This window comes from Ovis aries, chromosome 25, assembly GCF_016772045.2.
Source record: "Ovis aries strain OAR_USU_Benz2616 breed Rambouillet chromosome 25, ARS-UI_Ramb_v3.0, whole genome shotgun sequence".
NCBI lineage: Eukaryota > Metazoa > Chordata > Mammalia > Artiodactyla > Bovidae > Ovis > Ovis aries.
Genome location: NC_056078.1, coordinates 8,872,729 through 8,890,947, shown reverse-complemented (window position 1 = coordinate 8,890,947; position 18,219 = coordinate 8,872,729). Strand labels below are relative to the sequence as shown.

General features: G+C 44.3%; 1 protein-coding gene across 6 annotated transcripts in view; it reads right to left on the bottom strand.

Moving 5' to 3' along the window:
* The window catches only part of MTR (5-methyltetrahydrofolate-homocysteine methyltransferase), a 126,114-nt gene that overhangs the window by 10,178 nt on the left and 97,717 nt on the right, over positions 1 to 18,219 (bottom strand). For all 6 annotated transcript variants that reach the window (XM_004021372.6, XM_042241150.2, XM_012105022.5 and 3 more), the window contains 5 exons: positions 11,433 to 11,514; positions 6,703 to 6,801; positions 5,603 to 5,678; positions 2,236 to 2,391; positions 436 to 632 (listed from right to left, as the gene is read on the bottom strand). In XM_004021372.6, the coding sequence (XP_004021421.2) occupies positions 436 to 632; positions 2,236 to 2,391; positions 5,603 to 5,678; positions 6,703 to 6,801; positions 11,433 to 11,514 (610 nt within the window). The remainder of the gene's footprint in view (positions 1 to 435; positions 633 to 2,235; positions 2,392 to 5,602; positions 5,679 to 6,702; positions 6,802 to 11,432; positions 11,515 to 18,219) is intronic.

Here is an 18,219-nt window from a genome sequence, read left to right as displayed (position 1 = left end):
TCATCAAGTGCCCTACGAAGCAGCTGGCCCCCAGCAGACATGCAGTGGAAGTCTGCTCCCACCTGTTTTCTCCTTGAGAAGCGGGGCCACCAGCCTTGTTCAACAACAGGCCTGGACCCAAACCGACATTCTTCAGCAAGTGAATATCCACCTGTGTGCGATCCCGAGGCAACAGCAGCATTTCCCCTCACCCATCCAAACTGACAGGGAACACCTCCCTCCTGCTGGTGCCTGAGGCCCAGCTTCCAAACCCATGTTGCCCCATTCTCTCCATCACAAAGCCTCGGGCTCAGGACTGCAATGGGTCATCTGGGGTGAGGTGGGGCAGAGCCATGCTACCACAAAGCTCAGACTTATGCCAATCTTGTTTATGATCGTTCAGTGCTTAAACCAAAAAGGAGGGCTCCGTGTCCGCCGGCAGCACGGCCTCCATACCTGCTGCCTGAGCCCGTAGAAGGTGGCTATGGGCTCCGAGGCCTGTGGCACTGCGCCTTCCGCGTACAGGTGGATATCGTCCTGAAGGCTCTGTGCTGGCCAGAACCCAACCACACCCCTGGCCTGGAGCTTCTTCTGACTGATCAGTGCCTGCAGCATACTTTGGGCATCATCGTAGACCTTTCTGGCCTCTTCACCTATTAGGAAAATATAAGAATTCACTTAGAGATTCAGTAACACTCACTAAAGAAAGCTTTTTAAAACCACTACTTCTCTCCAGTTTCCCTCCTTATTCCTCTCTTTTCCTCTCAAATACTTTAAGTCAGTGTTTGCAGTCAGCACCGCCTCAGGTGCAGCAACTGAGGGTTCAGCGATTCTGCTAAGTACAGCTCCCAGACACAGTCAGCTCAACCAGCTCACACCACTCATATTTTTCCATTTAACAAAAGGCAGGGTGCCAGCTCTCACTCCCTGCAGTAACGTGTCAGACAGAGTGACACAAAGCAGGCCAGATCCTCCCATCACCGCGTTCCCTGTGCACAGACAGCGCCCCTGACCTCACCGTGACCCCCGGGGTACAGAACAGCCTGCCGAGTGAAGTGGGGTTCGGGTGCTGCTCCCGGGCGGCACCCGGCAGGGATCCCGCAGGCCTCGCCTGGCTACGGCAGTGCCAGCAGGGCCTCAGTGCCTCACCAGGGCCTGGCCGGCCAGCTCTAACTTGGCCTCTCTATTGCTCCCTGTGATCACTCCGGAGCACTGCAGAACGAGAGCCCCTTTCTCACCACTGCACCCTGGGGAGCCTGAGAGCTGCTGTATCCCAGCATCCTAATATGCACCTCAGGGATCCCTCCAGGAAGAAGGCAAGGGGCGGTCTCTCAGGCTCCCCTCAGCCCTAAACCCACATGTCCAGCAGTCCACTCCTCATCTCACTGAGCTGGCTGTTACTGAATCCTTTGAAGGGCTTAGCCTTCATGGGCTTAGATCCCATGTCTCTGAGGCAGGGCTGGAAGAGAGAAGCAGATTATCTATCGACTGGCTTGTTGCCCCCAACCCTTGCTTCCACTGGGCACAATGGACTCCTTGCCATTCAAATCAGCCCAAACGCCCGTGCCTTCCTACTCGGTCTCCTCGGCCTGGAGGGTCCTTACTTCATCACCATCTCACATTCCCAGTCCCAGTCTCAGTAACTGCCACTTAATCTTCCAAGAGCAGTTCAAACCACCTCCTCCAGGAAGCCTTTCCTGATCTTCCAGTTTGAGCTTGAGCTCATCTCCCGGTGTGGTGTCCACAGAGGCCCAGGCTTTGCCCTGAAGCAGAAGCCCGGTCTGTCATACGGGAATCACCCTCCACTGCTCCCCCAGCCAGCAGGTACCAGATGGCAGCCATGATACGTCTTCTCTTGGATCCCAAATGCCCAGCAAATAATTGATGTCAACAAAGATTCAGTACAGAATGGGTAAGAGAAATGCCAAGTTTAGTCAATGAATAACAATCAACCCAGCAGTTTAAAAGCCATCAAAGGACTGAGCAGGTAAACAATATCCTATATCATACTGTAACAGTGAACTCTAGGAATCTGCTGGAAGTCCAGGGGTTAGGACTCCATACTATAAGGGCCCAGGTACGATGCCTGGTCAGGACCCCACAAGCTTTGAGGTGCAGCCAAAAGAAAAAACAAAAAAACAAAACACTCCATCTGGCATAATCCAAACCCACTGCTCCACTAGCTATTTTCATCTTCAAGGGCCCAAGATGATGTTTTGAATATCAGAGCAGGATGGAAGCACTTATGGAACTAACCTACAGTTTTGTCGTCAAATATCTTGGGAAAGCCTCGGTTTGGGTATTTGCCCCGGAGCTGCCAGACGTCGAAGAAAGGCTTCCAATCAATGTAGTCCACCAGCTTCTGCAGGTCATAGTCTTCAAAGACTCGAGTCCCGAGGAACGTGGGCTTCACTGCGGGAAAGGAGTGATCCATCAACCCCAACGACGCCAGGGCAGGCCTGTGGCTCAGCACCCTTTGTGCCCAGAGCCACCTATGAGAAGCCTTCCTGGCCTCCTCCTTCCTGCTCTGTTAGCTCCCATGCCCTGTCTCCCTCCTGTCACCCAGAGGAGTTGTTTTACAAAGAGGGGAACTCGAAATTACTGTGGAAAAGGCCTAATTCTGCAGCACATCTTAAATAAAAGTCTTCTTCCCCTGCAGCTGATTGACTACATCACCCCTGGAAACTTCCCTCAACCCCTCCCCTCACCCTCGCCCAAGAAAAAAGGCAGACTGGGTTCACAGTCTCAGATTCTCAAATTCTCAAATTTGTAGAGAGGAAGATAACGCTAAAAGAAAATGCACAGGAGAAAGACACATAGAAGCAGCCACGTCCATCAAGTTTTAAAACATGATCAATCATCTATATTGCCTACTGATACATATGGGCTTCCCTCATCCTCAGTTGGTAAAGAATCTGCCTGCAATGCAAGAGACCCTAGTTTGATTCCTGGGTCGGGAAGAAACACTAGAGGAGGGATAGGCTACACCCTCCAGTATTCTTGGTCCTCCCTTGTGGCTCAGCTGGTAAAGAATCCACCTGCAATGCAGGAGACCTGGGTTCGATCCCTGCAATGGGAAGATCCCCTGGAGAAGGGTTAGGCTACTAACTCCAGTATTCTGGCCTGGAGAATTCCATGGACTGCATAGTCCATGGGATTGCAAAGAGTTGGACACGACTGAGCAACTTTTACTTTCACTGATACATATACACATGATCAAAGTCTAAGGGAATGCATGGAAACCAGGCATCAGGTTCAGGGTCCTGCCAGAGAGGCAGGGGCTCACAGGGATTTCCACTATGTATTGCTCTGTCTTTTAAAAGTGGGCAGTAGGTTACTTCTTAAGTGACTGGTGGGGGTACATGGATATTCAATACAATCTTCTTTACACTGCCTTGTGAGTCATAAGTGAAATACTTGTGAAGACTTCAGAGACAGACGGTGCCCCTGGGCTTCCTGGACATCACTGCTGCCCCCCGTGCCGCCAAGCCTGGGGTGGGTCAGCCCGGTGTCCAAGGTGATCACTCTGCTGCCCGCTTCCCAGCCCTCACATCCTCAGTTTCCTGATCTGCAAACAGGGATCAGAGAACTTAAACTAAACCACCACGCTTTGGTGCTCAGTGACAACACAGGAAGTCTCAAGAGTGTTTTCCTCTCACTAGGTAGCGTAAGTGAGAGGTCAAAGTACAGGCAAAGTGTGCGCAGCTTCTTAATTTTGCCTGGAAATCTCTACCTTTTTATACCACTCATGGGAGTTTTTTCCCATGTGTTCCTGGTCATTTTTTTACTATACAGGACAATCCCTTCCTTGTAAGTATTTTATTCTGCTGATTTGTTTGGCAATTAAAAAGAAACTACAGCTGTTCTCCTGTCTCAAGTGTCCTCTTGCTTGGAAAGACAGGGAAATACTCTGCTTCCGGGTGACTGAAGGGTGTTACTCTTGAATGAGCTTGTTGGTCAGAGCTGGAGGTTTGTGTGAGGTTCCTAGGTTTACCACCAAAGACCTAGAAAAGAAGAACCCTTCCTTTTCCTTTTATTGACTTCCTGAAAATATGCCAGGACTAGACTGTCCTTGAGGGGCCCTGCAAGGGGGTTTGGAGAATGCAATGGCGCCCTACTCCAATACTCTTGCCTGGAAAATCCCATGGATGGAGGAGCCTGGAAGGCTGCAGTCCATGGGGTCACTGAGGGTTGGACATGACTGAGCGACTTCACTTTTACTTTTCACTTTCACGCATTGGAGAAGGAAATGGCAACCCACTTCAGTGTTCTTGCCTGGAGAATCCCAGGGATGGAGCAGCCTGGTGGGCTGCCGTCTATGGGGTCGCACAGAGTCAGACATGACTGAAGTGACTTAGCAGCAGTAGCAGCAGCAAGGGGGTTAAACAGCTCTTGAAAACTGCCACCACTGCCGCCTGGAACTGTGGACCTTGAGCGAACTATTTCTACTGAGATGTATTTTGGACATTTGACTTGACTAAAATAGATTTTCCCTTGTGATATTTTTCCAATTTCATAGTGAAAGCTGAAGACAAAATCATTAATTGGGCTGGTATAGTAATGCATATTTTCCAAAGGTTTATACATATTATCTTATTTTATTCTCACAACATTTCCATAAAGTAACTCCTTTCTCACATATTAGAAACTGTCGCACATGGAGGTAAGATGCTCAAGGTCACTCAAGGATTCAGAGCCAGGAGCCAAGCTGGAATTAGAACCCAAGCCTCCCGATTCCCCATGTGCCTTCTTCACACTAAACGCAGCTGGACTAAACCTAGAACCCAGCTCATCTACATTTCCGGTGTAATACCCATCACTCTGCTGAGCATGTGTGGAACATGGATGAGATGAGCCATGGAAGCAGATTAGAGGTATTACCTTGGAAGTATGGATTCGATTAATACAACCCCTGTTCACCCTGTCTCGGTTTTACATTCATATCTCATGCCTCTCTGAACCTATCAAAATATCTTACACCTTATCGTGAACACCTATGCAAGGCAAGAAAGGTTAGAAACCAGAAGGGAAAGAAACCAAATTAAAGAAATCAAAAGAGGGAAGCACCTGAGTGAGAATAAGAGTGAACAGAAACAGAAGCGCCTGCTTTGCTACGATGTTTTAGTCTCTTCAACACGCAGGAATTTGCAGTTTCAGACATTCCGTGTCTGTACTCGGGCCGGCTGGGACCCAGGCCAAAGCGGTGACACTGCCATCCAGGCAGGTCTCTAGAATGGCTTCAAGATGAAGAAGGCCCACTCAGGCACAGCACAGAGGCAAGAGTACGGTTTAGAAGACACAGCAGAGACTGAATGTTAGTAACCTTTCAAGTTATCACTCGAAATTCCATTTCTTCAAATTAAAGTGGAGATAATAACACATTCATTTTCGGGTTGTGTCAAGGACTCAGAGCTGCTGCAGTTCAATCTCAGGACAGTGTTTGGTTCTCCATAAATGGCACCTACTGACTTTCACTTTCAATCATCACTGTCGTTCATCATCACTACTGAACATAATTAAGAGTTTCCAGCTGCCTGTTTGATTCTGTTGACCTGGAAATGCAAACCTCTCTTCAGCTCAGAGCTATCACATGCGCTTTTCTCTAACCCATAGCCCAACAGACCTGGAGGAGGCTCTGACAGCCAGTCAATATGGAAACCATTTTCTCTAGCTTGCCTTAAGGTTAAGTATCTTCTCTCCTGTGAAAAAAGAAAAGTTATTCAGTCAGAGACTTAGACTTTCAGCTGCTATTATGAAAGTATGTCCAAGGAAGCTAGTAAGTAAGTAAGAAAGAAAACAAAAATCCATCTTCTAGAAAACTCTTCCTGTTGCATCTAAAATGGCTTCACATCAGCACCAGAACAATACAGTGAAGATGCAATACACGTCCAGTGCACGTGGGTGCACGAGTGCAAGGCAGGCCTGCAGCCGCAGCAGTGAGGTGAGTAAGCGTGCGATGGGCAGACTCCTGCCTGGACTTTACCTGAGGCTGGGGCTCACTGGGGCCACCGACTGCCCTGAGGCCCAGGAGGCAGAACTAAGAAACAGCCAACTGTGGGCAGATTAAGGAGTGGGCAAGCCAACCAGTGTCTTGGTCCAGCCAACACCTCAGGAACATATTCCTTTCTCACTGTTGGTCATCACATTTCACTTACCAAGCCATCCCCAAAATGCATCCCCTATCCACAACACAAAGCCCAGTAAGCAGGTAACCAGGAAGAAATATCCTGACAACCTCTAAAGAGTAATCATGCCCAATCTCCATAGATCCCCTGAAGCTCCTCTAGAGAAGGACAGTTCTCGAATTCTGCACAGAGAGTGTTGGATGATCAGGGAGAGAAGCTTACAATGTTCCTAATGTCTTCATTCTCTTCCATTATTTCCTTAAGAATAGGGATCTGTGGGAGTCATTTAGGCACACTGTCTCAGTTCCTGTCTTGCTGCTGCCTCTGAGCTCATGTTTTATTCATTCTCATAACTTGGGTGGCAAACAGCACCCAACACCTACTGCTTACTCAATATATGTTTGGTGGAATAAATAAAATTAATTTCAATATAGCCAAAAATTATTGGGAACAGTAAAGAATGCTGATGTGAAGCAGAAAGTAGGACTTTTATAAAATGATCCTAAATCTTCCTCTCTTCCAACAGCAAAATAAAGATAATAACTGTAGGATTGTTCTATTACCCAACCAAGAGGGGGGACCTGTTTTTGTTACCTACCTTGAGAGACTCATAATGGTCCTGTCTAATATCTTCATATTCTTCCAGGATCTCCTCAAAGTACTCATCTTTTAGATTCTCATCTAACAGTTGAGAACACTGGAAATGCAAGATCAAAATTCAGTAACCACAGAGCAGCAAAGAAGATAAAACGGGCATAACAATGGTCAGTCCTGAGGTCCAACCTTCAGGAAGCCTTCCCATGTTAATGTCATTTCCTCTCCGTTTACCAATCATGCTAGTTTCTGCCTGGCGGTGCAGTAAAGGGTCAACTCAGTAGGCTGGGGACATTTCAGTGCTGCGCATTCTAAAGAGAGGACAGTTCCTGTGAGATAAATACTAAGCCTTCAGTGATAAAGAGTGTCTTTGTCTACCTGGGGCCTTGGGCTATCCCAGATTGTTTATGCTAACAATGTGATTTATGGCGGGGGACTTGGCTTGTGCTCTGTTTGACCTCTGGAGCAGTTCAAGACTGAGTAACCAAGGTCAGTCAAGTGAGCATGCCACACCCACATGACTGACTTCCAGTAAAAGCCCAAGGCACCCAGGCTCTGGTTAGCACCCCTAGTTGGCAATGTTCCATCTATGCTACCACACATCATTAGTCGAAGTATCAAGCCCTGTCCATATGACTCCATATGAGAGACACCTGGAAGCTGGTGCCTGGCCTTTTCTCGATCTCACTCAATTTTAAACTGTATCCATTCATGGTAATAAACTGTGATTGTGAGTTTAACAGCATTTCTGAGTTCTGTGAGTCACTGAAACTGAGGGGGTTCTGGGGATCCACAACACACTGGGTAGGTACCCTCTCTTCAGGGTTTCAAAGATACTCTGTTCATCTCTCCATCACTGCACTTTTCACAGGTTTCCAGCATCTGTCTGTGTCTACTTCCCTTACTAAGACAGGCCCTTTGAAGGTAAGACTGCACACAGAAGGTGAATCCTCACTGAATGTTAGCTGACAGAATGAGGCTGATCTTCACAGTCAACCATGAACTTCTGCTAAAGCAAGAAAGGAAACTGATTGGGAAATGTGAGGCTACTCAGTAAACTATAAAACAGAATCAGCCAGGTATATTTATGACTATGATTACCAAGTTGGTAGAAGAATCGCTACCACCAAAGCTCAAAATATAATTACCAAGAAGAAAGACATGGTTGCCGCTAATCACGTCAGTTCCAAAATCACAGCTCTGCCCTATCCCTGCATCCTCCACAGGATTTTCTAACACACAAACAGGCAAGGAAGTTCAATATCGTTATTGGAAAGGGAGGAAATTAGGCTGGATGACAGCTACAGTGCCCATCAGCTTTAAATGTCTAGAATTCTATGTGAATTGCCCAAGTATCTCTAATAACAATCCAATGACCTGTGAGTGAGTATAAGACCAAATTGCTTTATTAAGGAACAAAATCAGAAAAGGCCATTGTGACAAGCCTCAAACTAGGCCCCCAAATGGTATTCACATCAGTCTTACATGACCCTCGCCTCAGTGGAGTTCTCCTTTAGGAAACTCAGCAGAGCTCATGAAAACAAGGAATGCCTACTCCCGAGTCCCCAAAGTACATGCAGCCAACGCTTTGAAGATTTTAAAACATTGTTACATTCTGCTAGATTTTAAACTCTGGGAAAGTAAGCCCCCCTATTTCCAGAACTTGACAGCACCCAACAGGAACTACTGGGGAGATGGAAGGTGTTGCTTCTGTTGGCTGGCCCCTTCCACACCCCCTGTGGAACCCCTGCTCCCAGAGGTATGGTGACAAGCCCCTTCCTGCCCAGGCTGACTTGCTCAATGAGAACAAGTTCATGGCCAATTATATGGGCTGTTCCATATGATCAATCACAAAATCAGAGTCAACCTGGGTTTTCACACCAACCATCAGACACAGTACAGCTTTTCTTTTCCTCTTTTTCTTTCTTACAGCAAATTACAGCAAAATAAGAGGGAATACACTGAAAATCAATTTTGGCATCTTGTTTTTTATTTAAAAAAAAAGGAAAAAAGCAAGGGGGCATCCCCCAACCTAAATCTCCAACTATTAAGCAGTTACCATGTTTTGGAATCTTTCAAATAAATACATGAGACAGTAGCCAGAGCATAAGCCTGTACTCACTGCAGTGAGATCAAAAGACTCTGAACCAACTATCAATCTAAACAAATCAGCCTAAACAAGCTCTACCAATGACTCCCAAAACGTGTCACCCGCAGTTACCCAACTGATTTATCATCAGACTTATATCTGAGTGATTTCAAAGGGTGGTTGTTCCTTTGTATATGAGAAGAACCAACCACAGTCGGCTGGACCACACAGTGAAGAACACAGATGCCCCTGCCTCCTCCTCTGCTGGCCTCCAGCAGGGCCAATGGTGCTTAAGCTCTTCAAGACAATGGAAGAGTGTCCTAGAGATGGAATCAAGAGGCCAAGTGCTTCCCAGCTAAAGCGCGCCCTGACCTGTAGGGGCTGTATCAGTCCTGTGCACTCAAATGGGTTCAACAGCCTGGTCTTCAAATGGGAAATGTTCAGTCGCTCATTAGCATTTGAAAATAGCCACTAGCCTTAAAGAGAGTTGCGCTGGTTACTTAATCATGGACCTGAAGTAAGCCCCTTAGGAAATACAATCCAAATATAAGATATAGATAGTATTTCAAAATAAGAGTTGTAGAAATGTACTTTATTTGCATATTAGTCTATGTCAATTTCAAATTAAAAAACTGCAATTTTATGATTTCAGCCCAATTTAATTTTATCTTAATGCTGCTGCTGCTGCTGCTAAGTCACTTCAGTCGTGTCCGACTCTGTGCGACCCCATAGACGGCAGCCCACTAGGATCCTCTGTCTCTGGGATTCTCTAGGCAAGAATACTGGAGTGGGATGTCATTGCCTTCTCCGTTATCCTTAATAAAGGAGACTTATTAAACATTAACAGAACAAGTTTAACTAATGCAGCACAGAATAAGGCCACCTGCGTTCCAATCCACACCTGCTACTTGAGGGATCTGTGGCCTCAAGAGTTACTAACCTCTTTGTTCCCATTTCCTCACCTCTAAAATGGGGATAATGAAAACATCTACTTCATGAGAATTAAACAAAAAGCCCATGTAAAGCACTTAGCGCAGTGCTGGGCACACTATAAATGTTTAATAATGTTAGCAGTTACTGTACAGCTTTAATTCACAGGTCTGAAAGAAACTCCTTTGGAAAATGTTTCAGGAAGTGTGGTGGCCCTCATCCAGGCTGCGGGATAGCGCCTGGGAATGTCACAAATCACCAGGCCCCTCAGCGACCTTCCTTGCCTGCAAATGTGAAGGCTGGACTAGACTGTGCTGCGTGCGCTCAGCTGCTTCAGTCATGTCCAACTGTGTGCGACTGTGAGGACTATAGCCCACCAGGCTCCTCTGTCTATGGGAGTCTCCAGGCCAGAATACTGGAGTGGGTAGCCATGCCCTTCTCCAGGGACTGAACCTAGGTTTCCTGCATTGCAGGCAGATTCTTTACCCACTGAGCCACCCAGGAATCCCTGGAATGGATTAGTGATGTTTAAATTGTGTGTGCTCGTTTGAGGAGAAACAGGAGTGGGATGAGGGAGGGGAAGGAAGGGGTCACTCTTATTTGCCCACTGAGTTTCCAGAAAAGACATTACTTGTAAAGTTTTCTGTGGCAAAAACATACTTGGAAACCACTGGATCACATGGTCACTTAGATTCCCAACAGCTATTATGTCCCATTATTCAATGAATATAATGAAATACATAACAAGAGGAAATGATGGAGAAAGGCAGGAAAAACCACTAAGGTAAGTTGTTTATTATATTCACTAAATTCTGCGTTTTCAACATATATCTGTGGATGTTTTTCTGTATTCAGGTGGGTCAATTGGCCCATTTCAGTTTAAACGTTTTTCTATCTGGAAATGGGTTATTTAAAAAAATTTTACATTCCTATTACTCAACCATAATAAAGAACGAAATTTTCAGCCACATGGATGGACCTAGAGATTATCATACCAAGTGAAGTCAGAAAAAGACAAATATCATCTGATACCACTCACATGCAGAATCTAAAACAGGACCCAAATGAATATATTTCCAAAACAAAAACAGAATCATGAGCATAGAGGACAGACTGGCGGTTGCCAAGGGGGAGGGAATGGGGGAAGAGATGGATTGGGAGGTTGGGATTACCAGATGTAAGCTTTGTATGTAGGATGGATAAACAACAAGGTCCCGCTGTATAGCACAGGGAACTATATTCCATAATGGGAAAGAATATTAAAAAAAAAAAAAAAAAAGAATGTATAAACGTGTGACTTGATCACTTTGCTGTATGGCAGAAATTAACATAACACTGTAAATCAACTATACTTCAATTTAAAAAAAAACTGATAAATTCTACATTCCTTTAGGGAGAGTTAAGAAAGTGCCCATTCATATTTGTCAATATCTGTAAATGACTGAAATCCCCCTCTGGGCTGGTGTCCTGGCATCACAGCACTGCCGATGCTGGCTCAGGAAGAGGTCCCTGAAAGCACAGGACACACTGACCCACCCTCCTCCGGCAATGCAGATACCTGCAGTGACCCCACCACAAGCCCTAGGATAGTCTGACAATTTTTTTAGGAGAATAGGAGAAAAACAAACAGAAGATCTCGAGCAATACCCTTAACTCTCAGTGCTCTCTGCTTTCTCATCGCAACAGACCCACAATAGCATGAGGCCCACACTCACCACCACCACACTCTTGGATGCATCCAGGACGTGGATCACAGGCGCACTGTATCTTGGGGCGATTTTAACTGCTGTGTGGGTTCTGAAAAGAGAGGTCAGGGAGAAAAACACATCCATCAGGGCTGACAGTTGCTACACAACGCCTGTTCAGAACCATTAGAGATAATGTGTTTCTACAGTGCTTTCCAGAGAAACATTTCACAGTACTTATAAATAAATATCGAATATCCCTTGAAAAGCGAGAATGACCTTCTCCCCACCCTAACATGGGGAAGCCAAGGGGAAAAGACCTGGATTTTTGGCCCAGGCAACAAAGAAGTCTAGGATCAAAAGAGGACAATGTCCTCAGCTCTCTGCCAATGGGATCAGACCTGTGACCTCACACTCAATAGCAGCCTGTCTGAACTAAGGGAGCAGACTGGCCTGGTGACTGCACTTTGCTGTCATAAAGGTCAAAGCGGAGTTTTTTCCTGCAGATGAACTGGGCCACCAGCCAGAGTCCCTGGAGAAGCAGACAGTGGCAAGGGACATGGGACACCACTCCCCAGCTGCTGCTCCCCGCCTCCCACCAGGAGACACCAACACTCCTCCAAGCCAAGCCCACCTTCTACTTGTCGGAAGGAAACTCGGACCTAAATAAATTCAACACACAGTAATAGAGAGAGGTCAAAGCAGCAAGATCTTATCCTAACAGTGGCTCAACCCCCCGTTTCTTTCGCCAAACCTGAAAATGTCAGTTCTGAGGAAGAAACACTCTTTAATGCTTAAAATTACCTGATTTTACCAACAAACTGCCCTCTGATTGCTGAATGTTTGTATCAATAGCACAGGCTACTTATCTGCTATTTTAGTATAGAGCATAACGTGTTAAAATGAGAATTGAAGATATATACATCCTTCCTTACTACATGCCCTGAGGCTGGGACAGAAGTGCAGACTTAGCCACAATTCCACGCACAAGGGTGATAACCATAGTTCCCACTCCCACTAAACAGACAGTGTTTCCAGTCTTCTCTCCTCCTTCTTTCCCCCTTAAAGCAGCAGCAGCTTTCCCCAAGTCACATACTTTCATATTTTTTCCCCTCAACTAAAATATTTTCCCATTTGGAAAGATGTCCAGAATGTGCTATTTTATGGGGAAAAACCAAACTAGCAAAAACAGTGTGTTTAATAGAATTTTATTTAAAAAATAAACAAAACAAAATACTACCACCCTCACCGTGCCCCAACCAACCAACCTTCAAGTGTCTATAATAGAAAAAGCAAAGACAGATAGCATAATGTCAGCACTGGTTACATGGAGATTAGAACTGGGGCTGAATCTGGGAAGGAAGAGACAAAAGTTTACTTTCTGAATTGGTTGACATGTTCTGAATTGTTTGACATTCAATAAGTGTGAATTACTGAGGCAATTTTTGAAAATCAAAAAAATAAAAATAAAAAAATTAAAGGTGTAATATCTGAGTGTGTTTTTAATAGGCTTGTAAGGAAAGACTCTAAAAACTCATTCACAATGAGACAGACAAAACCTCTATCATTTCACCTGTCCCCTTTCTCAGCATATTTCTCTACAGAAATAGAAAGCAAAGGATGAAAGCCATAAGCCACCAGAACTGGGCTGTGAGATGGAAGTTCAGGCCTAGACCAGCTAGCACAGAAGGTGCCCTCTGACCTGGGAGGCTGGCATGGCCACCAGCAGGGGGCACCGCACCACAGCCCTGGAGCAGCCTAATGAACCCCACCGACTCCTCACGACCATCTGTGCCTACTGTGTGCTTGGAGACCAAAGATTCTGAAGTTACCCTGGGTAGTCTATGAGGCGGGGAAGATTTTCAAACAGGAGGAAAAGTTATAAAGAAGGATTTGCTTCCAGCTTCAAAACAGAACATAAGTCAAGACTGTATGCTTCCTCTTCCTCAGATGCTTCCCCAGCAACTTGAAACACACAAATATACCTATGTCCTTTTCCTCCATGAAGCTCCCCTAGGAAACAATATTTTAGGCCTGATGTGATTTCAGTGACATTTCTTTTAAAGCTAGCTGGTAAAAATTGAAATGTTTAAATCAACATAATTGATATTTAGTAAGTATCCAAGGTTTCTCAGTGCAGTTCTGGTCATTGCCTATTTAATGGTCTAGAAAAGGGCGCTGAGAAGAAATGGATGGATTTCATGATTTAAAAAAAACAAAACAAATCAAAGTGCTCCTTTCCAACATAAAAACTGCCCAAGATGGATGAGCACAGGCATGAAGTTTGAGTTTGTCCAGCTATCAACAATAAATGCTGGAGAGGGTGTGGAGAAAAGGGAACCCTCTTATACTGTTGGTGGGAATGCAAACTAGTATAGCCACTATGGAGAATAGTGTGGAGATTCCTTGAAAAACTGGAAATAAAATTGCCATACAACCCAGCAATCCCACTGCTGGGCATATACACAGAGGAAACCAGAACTGAAAGAGATAGGTGTACCCCAATGTTCACTGCAGCATTGTTTACAAGAGATAGGACATGGAAGCAACCTAGATGTCCATCAGCAGACGAATGGATAAGAAAGCTGTGGTACATGTGCACAATGGAGTATTACTCAGCTATTAAAAAGAACACATTTGAATCAGTTCTAATGAGGTGGATGAAACTGGAGTTGATTATACAAAGTGAAGTAAGCCAGAAAGAAAAACACTAATACAGTATATAAACACATATATATGGAATTTAGAAAGATGGTAATGATGACCCTATGTAAGAGACAGCAAAAGAAACACAGATGTAAAGAACAGACTTCTGGACTCTGTGGGAGAAGGTGAGGGTGGGATGCTTTGAGAAAATAGCACTGAAACATGTATATTACCATATGTGAAACAGATCCCAGTCCAAGTCCAAGGCATGAAACAGGGCACTCAAAGCCAGTGCACTGGGACAACCCTGAGGGATGGGGTGGGAAGGGAGGTGGGAGGGGGGTTCAGGATGGGGGACACGTGTACACACATGGCTGATTCATGTCAATGTATGGCAAAAACCACCACAATATTGTAAAGTAATTAGCCTCCAATTAAAATAAATTAACTAATTTTTAAAAAAAGAGTGCTTCTGGTTTGACATTGATTCCACTTTTTTCCTAAGCTTCCATTTATGCAAACTTCTCCAGGTGGAAGAATACTTCTTTCTGAAGTCTGAAAAAATACAAAACACTGGAATCTCTCCTCTCCTTCCTACATACCCAGAGCAAAGGGGTAGAGGCTGAGGCTGAATCTCAAATGCATCTCTGCTAAATCCCTAGTCAACATCTAGGATTTAATCAGTCACCTCCCATAGTGACCGACTAACTATGGCAGTGTCAGCCCTAGCCCAAGGTCTCCCACCTTGCTACCAGTGTGGATTAGGCCTCATCTGTGCTAAGTGGTTAGGTGTCTAACACGGAGGTCTTCCCTGAGCCTGTGGGACTGCTGGCACAAAGTCACCCCCAGCTGCAGGCTGGAGCTGATCTAAGAGGGCATAAGAAGAAACTCTTTCACATTCCGAAAAAGAACACATACTCCAAACATCTATTTCATGTCCTATCCTATCCCGGAATTAGTGTTTTACATAAATGCAGCATGACCAAAACTTAAAATGTGATGAGAAAAATGAAAGAAAATGGAAAATAAATTTCAGGAAAATTAAGATAGAATCAGGAGTGAGATTAGCATATAAAATTCATTCCATGAAATCCTATACAGAGGAAAATATTATCAGTTATGTGATTCAGCACCATACTTTGGAGCAATTTAAAAAAACAAAACAAAACTCAGAAAATTACCTCCCGCTTTGAGCAATGTGACTTCCTGTTGAATTCTCCAAGTTAAATTACACAAAAGATAATTGAAAAAGACATTTTGCAGCTATTGGCTTTAAACCAGTTAAAAAATTGAGAGCTAACTGCCAGACTTTTGCCCTTGAGAAGTTCTGTAGCTAAAAGGGCCAGATTTCTATTAAAGTCATTTCTAGTTTGTGATACAAAATCATCTGTATTACAGACAGGAAATTGTTCAGTTTTCTATTCTCTTATTGCTGTAGGTTTAAAAGGGCCACTCCAAGCACATTTCTACCCACAAATGATCCCAAATCTGTATAACCCTTTCAGCTTCTCCAAGGATCCATCCTCAAGCCTCATTTCGAGTGTCTGGGGGAACAGTTCTAATTCTCTCATGCTACCTACTGCAGGCCCCTGAAGTTTGGAAAAGCCATGCTACTATTCCCTTCAGAATCTGCTTTCACGAGAACTTGGAAGTCCTGAGCCTCCATCTGCTCAAAAAGGAGTTAGTAAAGGAAAGAACTGGGCCACTGCTAAGCCCTCCCTCGACAGGTCTGTAGGAGGTGATGATAAGGGTTCTCAGATGGCTTCTGAGACATTCAAACTCCTGAATGCGTTCTAGCAAAGCTGACTCTCCTGGAGTAGATGCCTTCTTACACAGATGCAAAAAGCACTAACCATAAAGGAAGAGATCCATAAATCAGACTTCATGAACATGAAGAACTTCTGTTACCCAAAATACCGCTAAGAAAATAAAATGTAAGCCATATTGGAAGAATCTGTTGCCATATATATATCTCTCTCTCTCTCTCTGATAGGGGCTTCCCTGGTGGCTCAGACAGTAAAGAATCTGCCTGCAATGCAGGAGACTAGGATTTGATCCCTGGGTCAGGAGGAACCCTTAGAAAAGGGAATGGCTACCCACTCCAATATTCTTGCCTGGAGAATTCCGTGGACAGAGGAGCCTGGCGGGCTACAGTCCATGGGGTTGCAGTCAGACATCGCTGAGAGACTAACACTTTCTGAGAAAGAGCTACATCCAATGTGAATAAAGAATGCATACAAATTAGTAAGAAAAATGGTGAAATAGTTTAAAAAGAAAAAATTCAAAAAGTATATCCAAACTGTCAATATACATATGAAAATGTACTGAACATCATTAGTCAGCAGAGAAATATAAATGAAGGTCTTATTAAGATACTACTGCATACACAGTAAAATGGCAAACACTGAAAAAGGCGTGGAATAACTAGAAACCTGACAATTGCTGGTGGGAGTATAGATTAGTACAATCACTTTGGAAAAAGACCCTGCAATAAATATCTAACGCAGATGTTGTTGCCATATAGTCACTAAGTTGTGTCTGACTTTTGTGAGCCTGTGAACTGTAGTACACTAGGCTCCTCTGTCCATGGAATGCAGACGACCATACGTATCTTCTGTGACCCAGCAAGTCTGCTTCAGGGAAGATACACATTTATAGCAGCACTCCACGTTAACAGCCCCAAACTGGAAAAACCCCAAACGCCCACAACAGTAACATGGATAAATAAACCAAATTCAATATTTTACCACAAAGTGGAAAACAAAACAAAACAAAAAAACCCCTGACTATTGTAACAATGAGTTGGGGCTTAAAGACATAATGTTGAGCTCGACACAGAATATACACAGTAGATTAAGTATAAATAGTATCGATGGAATCCACTTATACAAAGCTGAAATGCAGGCAAAACTGGAGAAAGACATGGTTACCTGGAAGCATGACTATTGGCTTTTATTTTCTAAATAATTTTTCAGAAACTGTAACAGGCAAGGAAGAGAAGAGAACCAGAAAAACTCATTGAAAAACAGAATATTGCAGTTAAAGAGACCTGGGAGATCATGGGAACCAGATGTCTGTCTCCTGGGAGGAACCTTCAGTTTTCCAGATGAAGAGAACAGATATTCTATAAGAGCATGAGGACTGTTGGTCATTACTGATCTAATTGATTACTTGTTATACCAGGTTATAACTGTTAAGAGTCATTTACGGCTAATGTTGCCAATGATACATCTTGAGAGGCTCGTCATGTTACTTCTGATCATTATTTAATCTGTGGCTCTTACTTGGTGAGAGATATAATACAATTAACTATTAGTAATGTTCCAACTTGGGCTTTTCTGGTGGCTCAGTGGCAAAGAACCTGCCTGCCAATGCAGGAGATACAGGAGATGCAAGTTCGATCCCTGGGTCAGGAAAATCACCTGGAGAAGAAAATGGCAGCCCACTGCAGGATTCTTGCCTGGGAAATCCCACGGACAGAGAGGCCTGGCAGGCTACAGTCCGTGGGGTGACAAAAGAGCTGCACACAACTCAGAGACTAAGCAACAGCAATGCTCCAGCTTGAACAAGCAGCAGGATGTGGTTTCCTGATACTGAACTTCCAAGTGTAGAGTCCCCATAAAATCTTTCTTATTTGGAAACTAGCATCACATTCACACAACTCATAATGCATTTTATTACATCTACTCATTTAAATATTTCTTTATTCCTATTTTACAACTCTGATTTTAAAAGGTCCTTCATGTTGACAATAATCGGTAGATTCTCTTACCATTCTCTTTACTAAGCTAATGAATATTCCCACTACAATCATTCAATTACCCAAACTATGCTCACTGAAATCCCAGATATTGACAGATAGTCATATTCCTAGAGAACAATCTGCCACATAATCCTAGCAGGTTAAGTTCTTCGTGGAAAAACAAAGCCAGTTTTCTAACGTGAGCAATAACAGCCACACTACTGAGTTCTCCAAGTATGAGAAGCAATTAGTAGAGATAGAACACTGTAACCACTCATGAAAATGTGCTATTCAGATTAAAAGTGGGAGGATGGTCAATTTTATGTGCCAATTTGGCAAGGCCATGATACCCAGTTCTTGGTCAAACAACAATCTAGATGTTTCCGTGAGGATATTTTTCAGATGTGATTAACACTTACATCATTAGGC